At 40.3% G+C, this 17858-nt stretch overlaps 1 protein-coding gene across 1 annotated transcript; it reads left to right on the top strand.

The window, feature by feature from the left end:
- Positions 1-9133: 9133 nt before the first annotated feature.
- LOC123000616 (olfactory receptor-like protein OLF4) lies at positions 9134-10066 on the top strand. Its single transcript, XM_044381099.2, has one exon. It carries the CDS (start codon positions 9134-9136, stop codon positions 10064-10066), a length of 933 nt encoding a protein of 310 aa, XP_044237034.2.
- The last annotated feature ends 7792 nt before the right edge of the window (positions 10067-17858 follow it).

Below are 17858 nucleotides of genomic sequence, written 5' to 3'. Positions count from 1 at the left end.
GTTAAACATCTGCATTCAGCTCAGGTCATGATCCTTGGGTCCTGGGTTCAAGCCACACATTAGCAGGGAGTCTGATTCTCCCTCTCCCACTCCCCCTGCTTGTGATCTCTTCTATCTCCCCCTCTTCTTCTCTCTTAAATAAATAAATAAATAAATAAATAAATAAATAGAAACAAAAAAATCAGTTGCAAAAATTTTGAGGAAGGAAAGTGGGGAGAAAGATATAATAAGCTCAGGGGGCCCCTAGATATGGTGAGGAGGAGCAAAGGTCCTTGGTTCTGGCAACATTCCAACCCCAGTTACAGCTCCTAGATGGCCAGAACAATGAAGCAGCAAAAGGCGATTTATCCAAAAGAAAGAGTAGAGAGGATTTTACACTATCAGGTCATCTGACCCACTGAACATCCCACCAGAATAACAAGCAAGGGGAAGACACTCACAACACACAAAAGGAAATACACACAGTACAACAAAAATGGGGGATGTTGAAAGATTATTTGCTAAAAGAACTTTTCTAAATGATATAAAATGCAAAACTTTTATAATCAGAAACTCAGATTTTTATTTTAAATCTCTGCATATTTTCTATTTGAACTTGGAGGGCCAAACTGTTCTAAATGTTAATATCACCCCTCCAAAATAGTAGGGCTAGAGGTGTCCGTCATCTCAAGGTGGTTGGCAGAGTCAGGAAATATATGTAAAGAGCTTAGCATAGTTCCCTCTTGTTGATAATGAGTGCTTATCACTGGCGATGAGATTTGGCTGAGTTTTTTCTTCTCTCCAATGTCCCCATTGCTCCCTCACGTCTGGGTGTCCAGTTCCACAGCCTTCTTTCAGCTCCTTGTTGGCTCTCTACCTACCACAGACTGGCACCCTCTAGCCAATATTCACATTTACCCGGAGATATATTTCTATATTGCATTTAAGTTACTGTCTACCTCCCCACCTTAACCCCTTCCTCGTGACTCCCCGCTGGAGACTGAACCCCAAATTCCCACTCATGCTGCCTCGCCCGCATCCATGTCACAAACACCGAACTTGAGTTGTAGCTTCACCTGAAGCCCCAGTCTCCAGGCTCAGAGACTCCATGTACCTGTTGCCTTCTGCTTGGAGTCGCTCACTGGTCTCTTAGGGATTATTCACCTCCTCTCTATCTTCACAATCCCTTCACCTCTTTCAGACTGCAAGGAGTCATCTCCTTCACGAATGTTTGTTTTGTTTTCTTTTGTTTTGTTTTAACATTTCCACAAGAAAGGACACTTTCTCTTGCAGTAATTTACATGTGGGAGTTATCGTTGTGTAACTTTTATTTACTTCTATGTATGTTTCCCTGCTAAACTCTGAGTGCCCTGGGGTGTGTTATACAGACTCTTGACTACCCCCTGACATAGTTTGGTTGGGAACAGTAGGAATAAATACATATTGCATGAAGGAATGAGAGAATCTGTGCTCACAGAAGTTGCCAGTGATGAGAGAACAGAAGCAGGGAGCCACTAGCACAGGGATGGAGGACATGGGAGAGAAATGTGGTTTGTATGAATAGGTAAATGGATAAAGAATATAAAGAATTATATATATATATATATATATATATATATATATATATATATATATGAATATTACTGAGCCATCAAGGAGAATGAAATCTTACCATTTGCAATGACATGGATGGAACTAGAAGGTATTATGCTAAGCGAAATAAATCAATCAGAGAAAGACAATTATCATATGATTTCAGTCATGTGGAATTTAAGAAACAAAACAGAAGGGGGAATGAACCATCAGAGACTATGGACGCTGAGAAACAAACTGAGGGCTTCAGAGGGGTGGGGGGTGGGGGATGGGATAGGCCAGTGATGGCTATTAAGGAGGGCACATATTGCATGGAGCACTGGGTGTTACACGCAAGTAATGAATCATGGAACTTTACATCAAAAACTAGGGTTGTACTGTATGGTGACTAACATAACGTAATAAAAATTATGGTAAAAAACAAGAACAACAGAGGATCATAGAGGGAGGGAGTGGAAAATGAAGTAAGAGGAAATCAGAGAGGTAGACAAACCATAAAAGATGGTGAACTCCAGGAAACAAACTGAGGGTTGCTGGGGGCAAGGACGGTAGGGGGATGGGGTAACTGGGTGAGGAGCATTAAGGAGGGCACTGAAGTAATGAGCACTGGGTGTTGTATGCAAATGATGAATCGCTAAACTCTACTCTGAAACTAACAATAGACTAGTTAATTAATTGAATTTAAATAAAAATTTTTTAAAAAGAATAGAATAGAATAAAGCACAATAGAAAATATCAGAGTGCATTGTACATAGTCAGGGTGCATAGCAAATCATTTTCATGCTAAGTTCAACAGACATTTTTTTTAATATATTAAATAAGTTGACTATAAATGAATGAGTTCACCACACCGAAAAAAAAAAATGAACAAACCACAAACACAATGGTCTCTTGGCCCCAGGCTTCACTGGTTAGACAGTCAGGTGACCTCAGGTAAAAGCTTTCAGCTTCTATTCTCTCTGACCCTTTCCTGACATAACTACTGAGCTCTGAGACTCACCTGGATGGGGTATCTGAGAGGGAGGCCTCCATGTGGAGGTCCAAATTCCTCCCTGGATGGTTGATGATGGAGAACAATGCTCTGTTCCCAGACAGGACAGCAGGAAGGAGTGAAGCATGGGTCCCCCAGCAGACTTAGGACTCCAAATGCAAAAACTATGTTTCCTCCAGCTCAAGGTTGAACATGCCCAGGGGCTGTAGCAGAGGGGATATTTACAGCTCCTGTGTTTGCTGTATCTGTTCCCTATACCTGCTCATTAGACACATTTACCATTATTACTCCAACCCCTGAGCACATCTCCCCATGGGAACTTATCTGGACAGAATGGAATTTTTTCCTATAGATTCTCTGTTCCCAAGAGACCAGGTTAGAATTCAGGTGCATCCAATGTTTACTACTCCTTCCTGAACTTCCCTAGCTTCCAGAGCTCCAACACTGAAACCTTCCACAGACCTGAGTGAAAGTTTTTTTCCAAATCTAAGACTGAGGAACTTTTCTTGACCATGTTTCTGGGTCTGTAAAACATTGACTTCTGGTGGGAGAACACCTCCTCATAGCCTTAGAAAATTGGTCTTCCTTCTCCAACAAGCAAAAGTGAGTTCTTTTGATATAAAACCATGGGCACAACAACCCTTGGATTCATAATTCTTTTGACAAATCAATTAAGAGTTTGCTGTTTTTCATACAGATTAAAATATGACATTTAGTCCTTCACTTATAAAACATTTGATGTTATAAAAGATCTCTTTAGACCGTTTAATGCACTGGGTTGAGCTCATAATCATATATGGATTGTCTCATTTATATTTTGCAAAAGGCATTCTATGAGGACCATAAAATGATGAGCCTCATTCCTCATTTGTAGAAATGTGACTTGAAAGGGTTGAGTGAACAACCCAGAATTATGAACTGGGTCATTATGAATGGATGTGCTTTGACTTGAATGCAATGAGATGGGCCAGTTGTTCTCAACCAGGGATGATTTTGCCTCCAGATGACTTGAAAATGTCTGGATAAATTATTGACTGTCATAACGTGGGAAGTGCTGTTACTAATTTGGCATGTCAAGTGTGACCCAGAGAGTCTGCGTTTGTAACTAGCTCCCAGTCATTGATGCTGCCTGTCTTGGTCTGTACACATGTTTGTGTGTTAAGGCTGTGGTCCAGTGTCAGAGTCAGGTGCGTTCTTCTTCCCCCAGAATCCGCCCACCCACCTCAGATCTGACCTTAGGTGGTCAGACAAGTTTGCATGTGTCTCTTTTCCCTCAGGAAAGGAAATGAACCTTGGAAGCCTTTGTTCCCTAACCTGTAAACTGGAGGTTTACATCTAAAGATTTGGTCTGAGAACTTAGTAAAATTTTAGAGCTCACGGGAAATTCCCTGGCACAGAGCAGGCTCTCCCTCAGGAACTACTGTGACCATCTTTCCTAAGCTCATGATGACACCATTTATTTTCTGATAGTTCTGGAAGTCAGAAGTCTGAAATAAGTCTCCCTACACTAAAATCACTCTGTCTGCAGAGAAGAGCTCAGTCTGAAGGTCTGGGGGAGAACAGGTTTTCTTGCCTATTTCATCTTTAGAGCCACCTGTACTCCCTGACTCCTGTGCCCTCCCTTTATCTTCAAAGCCAGCAACATAGCATCTCGAGATCTCTCTCCGACTCCAAGTCTTCTGCCTCCCTCTTCCACATTTGAAGTCCCTTCTGATCTATTGAGCTCACCTGGATCATCAGAATAACTTTATCCTAGGTCAGCTGACCAGTAATGTTAATACTATTTGCAACCTTAATTCTCCCTTGAATACACAAGACATACCCAGAGATTCTGTCGATTAAGATGTGGAAATATCTTGCGGACATTATTCTGCCTACTAAAGTCTTTGTCAGAGGCATTTTTGATATCAGTTCAGGGGCCCTCCCTTTGAGGGAACAAACACAGAATTTATTTCAGACTTTAAGGTGGATACTTGGAATTTTCTTTCAAAACCAAACATGAAAAAGATCACATGGCTTATTTATTAACATCACCCCAAAGCTATAACTAGTAAAGCAAACCCTCAACTAAAACAATTAAATATCATCTCAAGGTTAAGGGAAAGTGCAAGGAGGTTAGATCTCTGGAAGGCAGGCAAGTTCATGAGAAGGAGGAATGCAAACTGGATTCACCTGACTTCTACTCTGGTCTCCCAGGAACAGAGTCTCAGCAGGAAAAGTTTCCTTTCTATCCAGACCAGTGGCCCACAGGGAATGCAGTGCTCTGAGGAGGGAGTAACAATGGAAACAGCGCCTAGTGAGCAGACACAGGGAGCTGTAAATATCTCCTCTGCTTCAGAACTTCAGCATGTGAATCCTTGGACTGGCCGGGACATGGTTGTTGCTTTTGGGTTCCTAAGTCTGGCTGGGGGACCCGCGCTTCACTGCTTCCTGCTGTCCTGTCTGGGAACAGAACTTTGGTCTCCATTATCAACCATCAAGGGAGAAATTGGGACCTTGAGATGGAGACCTTCATCTTATAGACCCCACCCAGGTGAGTCTGAGAGCTCAGCAGGTATTTCAGGAAAGGATTGGAGAGAATGGAATCTGAGAAGTTTTACATGAGGTCACCTGAGACTAGGTAGGCTCATTAATTAATTTATGTAATGTGTTCAAAAGAGAAGTGTCCACTGGTCTCAGCAATACAGGCATCACTGTTGACAACACGTGGTGGGAATGGAAACACAGTTGGATGAGGAGGGGGAAGGAACTGGAAGACCTCAAGTGGTTCCAGGGAAATTAGAACATATCCAAGGAGTTTGCAGCTAAGGGAAGCAGGAAAACAGAGTATTGGAATGGAGATGTGAGCTGTGAATTTTCTAAGATGTGTGTTTTTGAGCGTGTTCCGTATTTATGGAAAGCCCCAGACCCATGCAGGCAGCTATTTCCTTGCAACAGCAGTTCTCTATTTACATCCACTTCTCAGCATCTTCTGTCAAGGTGAGTATTCCCATAAAATTGTGTTTCATATGCAAAAAGGGGTAAGCTAACTAGCTTCACTTTGTAATGCTTCATTACCAAGAGGTGTGGAAACTATGGGAATATGTATGAGGTGAAAGAAAAAACTCAGCCAAATCTCTTCACTTGTGTGATAATCACTCATTTACTTACAGGAAGGAACTATATGGTAAGCTTTTTACACATACTAACGACCGCTGTCTGTCACCCTAGGAGACAGGTGCTGCTATCCCCACTAGTTCAGTAAAGACATTCACATTTGGAATGGATTGCTTGTCTCTCCCAAGTTCAAACAGCTTATATGTGGTAGATCTGACATTCAAAACCTGGTTGTCTGATTCCAAAAGTTTTGCATTTAAAATCATTTGGAAAATCTCTTATTATTTCATCTTTTTAAAAAACCCTTCTATTATCCTATATTGTGTACTTTCTGTTGTAAATTGCAGGTTTATTCCCTTTGCACATTTTTCTACAGGGATATTCAATGACTAAAATATCTTGATATCATAAAAATACCACTCCTTTCTTGTTTGATGCATTTTTTTTTCTTCTTTGTTAATTATTCTGGGCATCAGGGGATGTGAAATGGGGCTGGAATGCTGCCAGAACCAGGGAAGATTTCTGCTGATCACCCTCTCTCAGGGACCCCCTGAGCTTATTAGATCTCTGCCCTCTTGTGTCCTTTTCTTTCCTCTCTGTGTTTCTGGAATTGCTTTTTTATGTTTCTTTAATATAGGACACAAGATTATTGTATTAAAGTGGAGTGCATGTTTCCATGTTCTTGGGAGGCTTACTAACTAGAATTTAAGTGCTATTTACACTGTCTTCAGAGTAAAGGTAATCTGATGTTGACTGCTTGCCTTCTTCTTTTTTTTAATAATAATTTTTTTTATTTTATTATGTTAGTCACCATACAGTACATCCCTAGTTTTTGATGTAAAGTTCCATGATTCATTACTTGCGTATTGCACCATGCAATACGTGCCCTCCTTACTACCCATCACCAGCCTATCACATTCCCCCACCCCCTCCCCTCTGAAGCCCTCAGTTGTTTCCCAGAGTCCATAGTCTCTCATGTTTCATTCCCCCTTCTGTTTTCTTGACTGCTTGCCTTCTATCATTCTTTCAACATTATTGTGGCTGGGGTGAGAAAAGCATGATAGTAACACAGTGCCAGGAGATCAGAATGCACTCTGTGCATCTGTGTGTGAGTGTGTGTGTGAGTGTGTGTGTGTGTGTGTGTGTGTGTGCGTGTGTGTTGTGGGGCATGAGCAGTCTTCAGGGCAATGATACCCGAGTTCATATATTCCAATATGTGACCCTTAAGTGCCAGAATGTTCACCAACAATGGAAATTAGGAAGGGACCTATCTCCATTCCCACAACTCCCAGGAATACAAGTAATAGAATGCAAAGAACACCATGTGAAGGAAGGACTCCCTGTGTCTTGAAGTTCCATCAGTGGCAGGAAAGCCACCTCGGTCCTCAACATTCTCTGCCACCACCTCTCATCTCTCTCCCTCTTGCTCATTCCCTCACCACACTGACTGCATGTTGAGATCTGCAGATCTGCAGTAAGTGCCTTCTGCAGGGCCTTTGCCCTGTAATGAAGCATTACAAAGTGAAGCTAGTTAGCTTACCCCTTTTTGCATATGAAACACAATTTTATGGGAATACTCACCTTGACAGATATCCTCCTGCTTCCTGCTTCATCTTTCTTGAAGCCTCTGTTAAAATGTCACCTTCTTTGCAGGTCTTCCTGAACTCCTATTAAAACTTAGCACCCTCCCCATCCAGTCGTTTTTATACCGACTTTTTTTTTCCTTTATACCACCTGTCACCGTCTGACATGGCACATGATTTTATTTTTATAAAAATTATATCTATCTTCTTTCTTCATCATTGGATTGTATAGACTTCTTTTTTCTCCATGTTTTTCTTTAAATTCCAGTTAGTAAACATACAGAGCAATATTAGTGTGAGATGCAGAATTTAGTGATTCGACACTTCCATACAACACCTGGTGCTCATCACCACAAGTGCCCTCCTTCACCCCCATCAACTATTTCACCTATCCCCCCCCCACCTCTCTCCAACACCCCTAAGTTTGTTCTCTATAGTTAAGGGTCGGCTTCCTAGTTTGTCTTTCCTTTTTCCCTCTCTATGTTCATTTGCTTTGTTTCTAAAATTCCACACACAAGTGAAATTATATAGTATTTGTCTTTCTCTGGCTGACTAATTTAACTTACCATGATACTTTCTAACTCCATCCAGGTCATTGTAAATGGCAAGATTTCATTCCTTTAGGTGGCTGAGTATTATTCCTTTATATATATGCACCACATCTCCTTTATCCATTCATCAGTTGATAGACATTTGGGCTCTCTCCATAGATGGGCTATTGTTGATACCACTGCTATAAACATCAGGGTGCATGAACCCCTTTGATTAGTACTTTTGTATCCTTTGGGTAAATACCTAGTAGTGCAACCTGCAGTAATGGGAAAAGATATTTGCAAATGATATTTCTGATAAAGGGTTAGTATCCAAAATCTATAAAGAAGTTTCAAAACTCAACACCCAAAGCACAAATAATCCAGTTAAGAAATGTGCAGAAGACATGAATAGACACTTTTCCAAAGAAGACATACAGATGGACAACAGACACGTGAAAAGATGCTCAAAATCTCTCATCATCAGGGAAACACAAATCAGAACTGCAATGACGTAACACCTCACACCTGTCACCATGGCTGAAATTAACAGCACAGGAAACAAGAGGTGTTGGATTGGATGTGGACAAGAGGAACCCTCTTGCACTGTTGGTAGGAATTCAGACTAGGGCAGGTGCTCCAGAAAACAGTATGGAATTTCCTCAGAAAGTTAAAAATAGAACAACCCTATGATCCAGCAATTGCACTGCTAGGTATTTACCCAAGAATACAAAAACACTAATTCAAATGGGTTGCATGCTCCCCAATGTTTATAGCAGCATTCTCTGTAATAGCCAAACCATGGAAGCAACCCAGGTGTCCAGGATAGAGGAATGGATAAAGAATAAGTGGTATATACATAGAAAATGGAATAGTATTCAGCCTAAAAGAGAATGAAATTTTGCCATTTGCAATGACACAGATGGCGCTAGAGAGTAGTGTGCTAAGTGAAATAAGTCAGTCAGAGAAAGACAAGTGACACATGATTTCAGTCATCTGTGGAATTTAAGAAACAAAGCAAATAAGCAAAGGGAAAAAGAAAGAGAGAGAGGCAAACCAAGAAACAGACTCTCAATCACAGAGATACACTCCTGGTTACCAGAGGAGAGATGGTGGAGGACGGGGGGAAATAGGTGATGGAGATCGAGGAGGGCACTTGTAGTGAGTGCCGGGTGTTATATGGTTGTATTGAATCACTGTTTTGTGCACCTAAAACTAATAGTACACTTTCTGCTAACTAACTGGAATTTAAATAAAAACCTAAAAAATGAAAAAAATAAATGTAATAAATAAGTAAATGAAGCCTATTTGCGAAAATTATTGTGTGTGTGTTTTTTTTTTTTTTCCTGGTAGTCACCTCCATGGAACCAGGAAATGATACACAAATTTCAGAGTTTCTTCTTCTGGGATTTTCAGAGAAACCAGAACTGCAGCCCCTCCTATTTGGGCTTTTCCTCTCCATGTACCTGATCACTGTGTTTGGAAACCTGCTCCTCATCCTGGCCGTCGGCTCAGACTCCCACCTCCACACCCCCATGTACTTCTTCCTGGCCAACCTGTCCTTTGTAGATATCTGTTTCACCTCCACCACCATCCCCAAGATGCTGTGGAACATCCAGACTCAGAGCAAGGTCATAACCTATGAAGGCTGCATCATGCAGATTTTTTTTTTCGTTGTGTTTGGATGCCTGGACAATTTACTCCTGAGTGTGATAGCTTATGACCGCTGTGTGGCCATCTGTCACCCCCTGCACTACTTGGTCATCATGAACCCCCGGCTCTGTGGACTCCTGGTTCTGGTGTCCTGGATCATCAGTGTTCTGAATTCCTTGTTACAGAGCTCAATGCTGTTGCGGCTGTCCTTCCGTACAGAGGTGGAAATTCCCCATTTTTTCTGTGAACTCAATCAGATCATCCAACTTGCCTGTTCAGACCCCTTTCTTAATGACATGTTGATGTATTTTCTAATTGTGCTTCTGGGTGGTGCTCCCCTGGCTGGGATCCTTTACACTTACTCTAAGATTGTTTCCACCATACATGGAATATCATCAGCCCTGGGCAAGTATAAAGCATTTTCCACCTGTGCCTCTCACCTCTCAGTTGTCTCCTTATTTTATTGTACAGGCCTAGGAGTGTACCTTAGCTCTGCTGCTCCCCAGAGCTCCTACGCAAGTGCAGTGGCCTCGGTGATGTACACGGTGGTCACGCCCATGCTGAACCCCTTCATCTACAGCCTGAGGAACACAGACATAAAGAGGGCTCTGAAAAGAATCATTGGGGTTCCAGTGATGTAAAGGTCAATGGTCCTGTGGCTGAAGAAGTGCCCATGATTGCAGGGGTCACAGCCTCAAAGCTGGAACTGCTATTCATCAACCAGCCTATGGAAGTAGAATCTGCTCCTTCTATTTATTTCCTGGAAATTCCATTTGTTTGAATTCAACTTCTCCATACATTTAAGTAATTCACTTAATTAAGCTTATGCTCTGTCTGATACACACACAGTTTCCCCTTTGTCCAGTTTCATATATTCCTAATGTTTTCCCCAATCTTGAATCACAAATGCCTGGAAATCTCTGTATGTTACATGGGACATCTTGGATTTCTTAAAAATACTTTCATTCCAAATGACTTACATCATGCAAGTAAGTTTTCCCTAGATTTCCCAAAAGAACATCATGAGTTGTATGCTTCATATGGAAGAATCTACAGTTGGCCACGAAGCCCTTCACATGACTTTATTGTAGATGAAAACACAAAACCCCCGTTTTCACCTAGAGTCTCTCAATCTTGTTATCACCGCCTCATTCCTCTTCCTGAATGTGGACTCTAACCTTGTTCTGTTTAAGTCTCAGGCTCCTGACAGGGATGCTTGCACTAGTAAAGCCTGGGCACCCCCCGCACCCCTGTGCTTGTGGACATTCCCACTGATGCTTCCCTGACCAGAGCCTCTGCTGTGGCTGCACCAGCCCTTGGGTTCTTACTGTGACTGCAAGACAGGCCCCAGCAGCACCCATCAGAGAACTCTAACAAAACCAGGTTTAGTACTAACAGGTCCTCGAAGTACAGGAGTTGCCCTAAGGCCTTCTGGAGAGGTTTCAGAGCGGGGGAGATGCATTGAGAGGGATGGAGAGAGTGAGCTCCCTGAAGGATCTGCCTTTATGAGGGTCCATAGTCAGAATGGTTAGGGGATTGTGGGTTCGGGATTTATTGGAGAATTTAAATGAGCAGAAATTGGGTGCTGAAGGGGAAAGCAGGGTCACTCATGTGTCCGCATGGACGTGACCTAGGGCTTTTTGAGGTCGTACTTCATGGCTTGAGCAGGCTGAATGCTTCCCTGGTAATTGTGTCCCTATTGACAATGTGTTTATTCACCATGGTTGTCTTTGAAATGGATGCCTCAGAAATCCAAAGCTTCATGTCAGGCACTTATTCCATAAACATCCTCCTGTGCTTCCTAACTGGTCTCCTGCTTTTACACTCTTGAGTCAGCTCCAGGAAAAAAGCCTCCACAGCCCCTGGCAAGGACTGATTAGCAAACATCGCTCTCCCAGTGGAGTCTCCATGGAAAGACAAATTTGAATAAACAGATCCACATGATATGGTCTTAGTGTCAAAATGACCATAAATATGACCAAGCAAAATTTCAAAACATGCATTTTATTACTACTCAAAATAGTTCTTTCTTTTTTTAAAAAAAGAATATTGTTCAAACAGAAGGGGGAATGAACCATGAGAGACTATGGATTCTGGGAAACAAACTGAGGGCTTCAGAGGGGAGGGGGGTGAGGGACTGGGATAGGCCCGTGATCTGTATTAAGGAGGGCACATATTGCATGGAGCACTGGGTGTTATACGCAACTAATGAATCATGGAACTTTACATCAAAAACTAGGGATGTACTGTATGGTGACTAACATAGTATAATAAAAAAATATTATTAAAAGAATAAATAAATAAATAAATAAATAAATAAGTGCTCTGATTGAGGGGAAAAAAATAAATGTACAGTTCATACTGTGCATCTACTTATTGAAATATGGAAGATTAGTGTCCACAACTTAGGGGCTTTATTCACCCATTGAGGTGAAGGGTTGGTTAGAGTCTTCTATGTTTTATCACTGAATTAGGTCTTTCATCCAATATGAATTTATTTGTGTATATGGTGTAAGAAAGTGGTCCAGTTTCTTTCTTCTGCAGGTTGCTGTTCAGTTTTCCAGACACAATTTCTTAAAGAGACTATCTTTTTTTTTTTTCCATTGGATATTCTTCCTGCTTTGCCAAAGATTAACCATGTAGTTGTATGTCCATTTTTGGGTTTTCTATTCTGTTCCATTGATCTATGTGTCTGTTTTTGTGTCGGTACCATTCTGTCTTAATTACTACATCTCTGAATCATGATGCCTCCAGCTTTGCTTTTCTTTTTCAGGATTGCTTTGGCTATTCAGGGCCTTTTGTGGTTCCAAACATATTTTGGGATAGTTTGTTCCTGCTTGATGAAAAATGTTGATGGTAATTTGATAAGGATTGCATTAAATGTGTAGATTTCTTTGGGTATATAGACCTTTTAACAAATGAAGCATGAGAGACTGTGGACTCTGGGAAACAAGCTGAGGGCTTCAGAGGGGAGGCGGTTGGGGGAATGGGATAGGCTGGTGATGGGTGTAAAGGAGGGCACATATTGCATGGTGCACTGGGTGTAATACGCAAGTAATGAATCATGGAACATTACATCAAAAACTAAAGATATACTATATGGTGACTAACACAACAAAATAAAAATTATTATAAAAAATAAATAAAATGTCTTCTCTTTACCACCACCACTTAAAACCACATTAAATAAATATTAACAAAAGTGAAATACTAAAACAGATATACAAAAAAGACAAAACAAAACAAAACAAAACAAAACAAAAACAATGTTTGTTCTTCCAATCCATAAGCGTGGAATGCTTTTCCATTTCTTTGTGTCCTCTTCGATTTCTTTCATAAGTGTTCTATAGTTTTCAGAGTACAGATCTTTTACCTCTTCAGTTAGGTTTATTTCCAGCTATCTTATGGTTTTGGTGCAATTATAAATGGGATCAATTCCTTGATTGTTCCTTCTGCTGCTTTGTTATTGATGTATAGAAATGCAACAGATTTCTGTGTTGATTTTTTTAAATTTTTCATTACATCAGTTAGCCAACATATAGTAAATTATAAGTCTTTGTTGTAGTGTTCAACAATTCATTAGTTGCATATAACACCCAGTACTCATCATATCTTGTGCCCTTGTTCTCTTTTTTTGAGGTTTTTCCGTCTTGTCATTCTGTCCAGAGAAGAATAGATGAACAAGAGAACAAAATACTAAAACGGCAACAATGACCCCAGAGAAATATACACTAAACAAATCAGAAAAGACCCGAACCCGAAAGAATAAAAATTTAAATTTAAAAAGAGAGAGAGAGTGAATATGATCAAACACATGAACAGAACAGAACAATACGCCAGATCCCGTGTGTATTATGGTCTGTTTGTTAGAAAACTAGATCCCAAAATTGTAAAGAAAGAAAAACTTATATAATAATAATAATAAAAACACACACAAAAATAAAATTAAATACAATGAAAGGTTAGAATGTAACAGTAAATGAAAATTAAAAGAAAAAAAAGAAAAAATATATAAACAAACAGGTGAACAGAATAGAGCAATACAGTCTATCCTGGGTGTATTTTGGTCTGTTTGTTAGAAGAAACTATATCCCAAAATTATAAAGAAAGAAATATATAGATATAGATATATAGTTTTGCATATATATATGCAAAAATAAAATTAAATACAATGAAAGGATAGAATGTAAAGATAAAAATTTAAAAAGACTTTAAAAAAAGAGAGTGAATATAATCAGACAGGTGGGGAGAAGAGAGCAATACACTAGATTCTGGGTGTAATTTGGTCTGTTTGGTAGAAGAAATTGCATCCTATAATTGTAAAAAAAGAAAAACTTATATACACACAAAAATAAAATTAAATACCCTGAAAGGATAGAATGTAGCTATAAAAATGAAAATTAAAAAAGACTAAAAAAGAGTTGATAAGAAATTGGTTGAAAAGGAAAGAGAAAAAAACATTAAAATCAAAAGAATAAAGAACCATGAAAAAAACCCATGAATTCTATATACTGTTTTCCCCCAGTGCTGGAGTTTTGCAGTGTTGTGTGATCTGTAAACTTGGTCTTAGCTGGATGTTCTTGCTGACCTTCTGGGGGAGGGGCCTGTTGTGCTGATTCTCAGGTGTCTTTGCCCAGAGGAGCTGTGCTGCCTTTGACCCTGGGCCAAGCTAAGTAATCTGCTCTGGATCGCTCCCTGTGGTTTTTGTTCCCCAAAGGCTTTCTGTGCAGTTTTAGGGGATGGGAATGAAAATGGCAGCCTCCCAATCTCCAGCCCCAGAGCCAGAAGCTTGTAGCACCCACTCCTCAGTGCACCCTCAGGAAAAAACAGTCAGTCACTCCTGTCTCCCTGGTCTCCATCTGCACTCCACACTCACCCAGCCTGTGACCGAGCATTTCTATCTCAGGCACTAGACCCCACTTGGAGTCTCCAAAGCCTGCAGACTCCTGGGGAGCACACCCGCACTGCTGCTGCCAGGGGGAAGGAGGGAGTTCTCGCTGTGGTTCTGCTGCTCACTGGTCCCCTGCTCCAAGTGCGGTCTCCGGATTCTGCTGCGGTTCCTAATTTATGGCGTGAGTAATCTGAAAGCCCAATCCTGGGCTCCCTGATTGCAGCCTGCTTCCCCTCTCAGATGCCTGGGAACTCTGCCTCCCTCAGGCTCCCCTGTTCTTTCTGTGACCTCGGGGATCCTGAGACCACTCTGTCCCACCTGGGATCCCACCCTACTTCACCACCTGAGCGCCTTTTAGGTAGGGACATCCCTCACAGGGGCAGACTTCTAAAGAACTGACTCTGCACTCGGCTGCTACTTCACTTTCTGGTAGCTGGTTTACAGAGGTCCTCCCCCCGCAGTTTATCTTCTGATAGATTACCTCGGATTCCCTTCTCGGCACCTCCTACCTTGCAGAAAGGGCTCGCTTCTCTATTTGTAGAATTGCCACAGTTCTTGTCTTAGATCTCTGGTGGAGTTTGCAGGTGTTCAGAATGACCGGATAGGTATCTAGCTGAATTCCCGGGACCAGACAAAGCTAAGGTCTCCTTCTCCTCTGCCATCTGGGAAAGTCCCAGGAGCGTATGGTTCTTACCCTTTATTTTGTTAATGTGGTGTATCACGTGGATGGATGTACAGATACTGAACCGCTCCTGCTGGCCTCACTCCTGCTCACTTTGATTATTGAGTCAGTTAGCTATTGCTACATAACCAGCCAACCTAAAAGAAAATGATTTAACATAACGCCTTCGTTATCAAGGGATACGTACACTGACGAGTTGTTCTGAGCTGCGCTCTTCTCCTTGTGGGTCTGCAGTCAGCTGTGGGTCTCTCCATTGTGTTTCTGCGGCTCCTTCATGATGTCGTGTGTGTAGCCTTGGTGCTTTTCTCTCCTGAGCCATATATGATCAGTCAACCCTATTTCTGCGTGGATTTTTATATTCTATTTTGCAGGGGAGAAAAGAGTATCAAAAATGAATTGTTTTAACTTACTTCTCCTGTTCCAGTGTCCATATATGACCATTTGCTTTCTTCCTAGTTGGAAGAGATTTCTCCTGCCCCTACTTCGTGTGAATCAGCTGCCTGTGCTCTACTCTCATGCTCATGCACCGTTAGACCTTTTTCCTTCTAACCAATTTATTGGAGTGTAATAATATACTATAAACTGCATCTATTTAGAATGTAAGATTTGATGAATTAAGGGAGACATACAAAAATTAGAGTACATACTGCATGTTTCTACTTGGTGTTTTCAAGAAAATGCACAATAAACTTTAATGGCTTTTTAATGTAATTGTTAAAATGTCATCTCCCTGAGTGTCAACTTCTTTATTTCTTTCTTTAAAGATTTTATTTGTTTATTTGAGAGAGAGTGAGAGAGATCAATCACGAGCAGGGAGGAAGGGTAGGGGAAGAAGCAGACTCCCCGCTGAGCAGGGAACCCAACATGAACTGGATCCCAGGAGCCTGGGATCAAGACCTGAGCCAAAGGCAGATGCTTAACTGACTGTGTCATCCAGGCGCCCCTCAGCTTCTTTATTTCTGAAAGTAATATGGGATAGTAAACATAACTTCAAACGAATGTTGCAAGAAGTAAATAAAATGGGTGGGCATATTTTGTTGACTCCAAAGGAAATGTTCAGTTACAAAGGTGTATGCATATCTATGCATGTATTTATTTGTATACATTTTTATTTCAAATAAACACACATGTGCATAAACCCAGACTCATTTTTACTTTTGGATTTTTTAATCTTTTTATTATTGAGTACAATATTTAATATTTTTACTAATAGACTATATTTTTTAGAACAGTTGTAGATTTCTAGAAAAACTGAGCCAATAGAACAGAGAATTTCCATATATTCCCACCTCCCCTTCCAGGTTCCTCTATTATTAATACTTTACCTTAATATAATAATTCTGTTACCATTAATAAGGAAATATTGATATGTTATTATTCACTAAAGCCCATCATTTATTTGGATTTCTTTTTTATTATTTTTTACCTAATGTCTCCAATTTTTGACATTAAAATTAAAGTAACGTTTTCAACCATTTCTTCTCCTGCAATTTTCCCACAACTTCATCATAAAGAAGGGAGCAGAAGGTATTTCTGAAGATAATAATGTCAACAGGACTTTTAATGTACTTGAAAATAGACCTATAATGAATGAAGTTTAAGCATTTTTTAATTTTTTAAAAATTTCTTACCTTTTGTTTTTTATTTAAATTCAATTAGCCAATATATAGTACAACATAGGTTTTTGATATAATGTTTAATGATTCATTACTTGCGTATAACACCCAGTGCTCGTCACATCATGTGCCCTCCTTAATGCCCAACACCTACTTACCCCATCCCCCCTACTTCCCTATCCGCAACCCTGTTTGTTTCCTGGAGTCAAGAGTCTCATATGGTTTGTCTTCCTCTCTGATTTCTCCCCCTTCAGGTTTCCCTCCCTTCCCCTATTGTCCTCTGTGCTATTCCTTATGTTCCACATATGAGCAAAACCATATGATAATTGTCTTTCTCTGATTGATTTATTTCACTTATCATAATAGTACAGACTCATTTTTTAAAATAATTTTCTTATTTGAGTATAGTTGGCACACGATGACACACTAGTTTCAAGTGTAGTTACTGTCTGTCACCATGCAACACTATTATAATATCATCGACAATATTCCACATGATGCACCTTTTACTCCCATGACTCATTCATTCCATAACTGGAAACTTGTAGTTCCCACTCCCCTTCACCCTTTCTGCCCATCCACCTACCTCCCTTCTGGCAACTATGAGTTTGTTCTCTATATTTATAGGACTGGTTCTGTTTTGTTTTGTTTTTTTAAAGATTTAATTTATTGGTGATAGAGTGCAGGGGGAGGGAGAGAAGCAGATTCTCCTTTGAGGGCAGAGCCCAACAAGGGGTTCGATCTCATGACCCTGAGGTCACGACCTGAGCCAAAATCAAGAGTTGGACATTCAACCAACTGAGCCACCCAGGCGCCCCTGCTTCTCCCTTTTTGTGTGTTTGTTGATTCGTTTTTTTTTTCATATTCATGATCCATGTTTCTTTGATGAAAACTTTATTTTTTATTATGTTTATTTAGCCACCATTTTGATTCATTTTAAACAGACTATTTTATAATCTCTTCCTTTATGTTGAAAGAAAGCTTGAGAGAAAGTTGAAGAGTGTAGATATAAAAAGAATAAATGTTTGAATTATGAAATTAAAAGAATGTAGTCATGCAGACACAAAGATTTAACGTAAATGATAGAATACATTTAAATGATGGATTACTTTTCCTATCTTAATGCCTCAAAGACATCAACATGTAAAGCACATTTGTATTTGTTCCCTGAGAAGTTCTCTACCAGCTAAAGAGGATGAATATCTCTAAGTCGATTTTAAAGTTCTTCCTCTACTTAAAGGTGT

Source organism: Ursus arctos, unplaced genomic scaffold (genome assembly GCF_023065955.2).
Source record: "Ursus arctos isolate Adak ecotype North America unplaced genomic scaffold, UrsArc2.0 scaffold_14, whole genome shotgun sequence".
Classification (NCBI taxonomy): domain Eukaryota; kingdom Metazoa; phylum Chordata; class Mammalia; order Carnivora; family Ursidae; genus Ursus; species Ursus arctos.
Note: the sequence above shows the minus strand (reverse complement) of the source record. Positions and strands in the feature narration are given on the sequence as shown.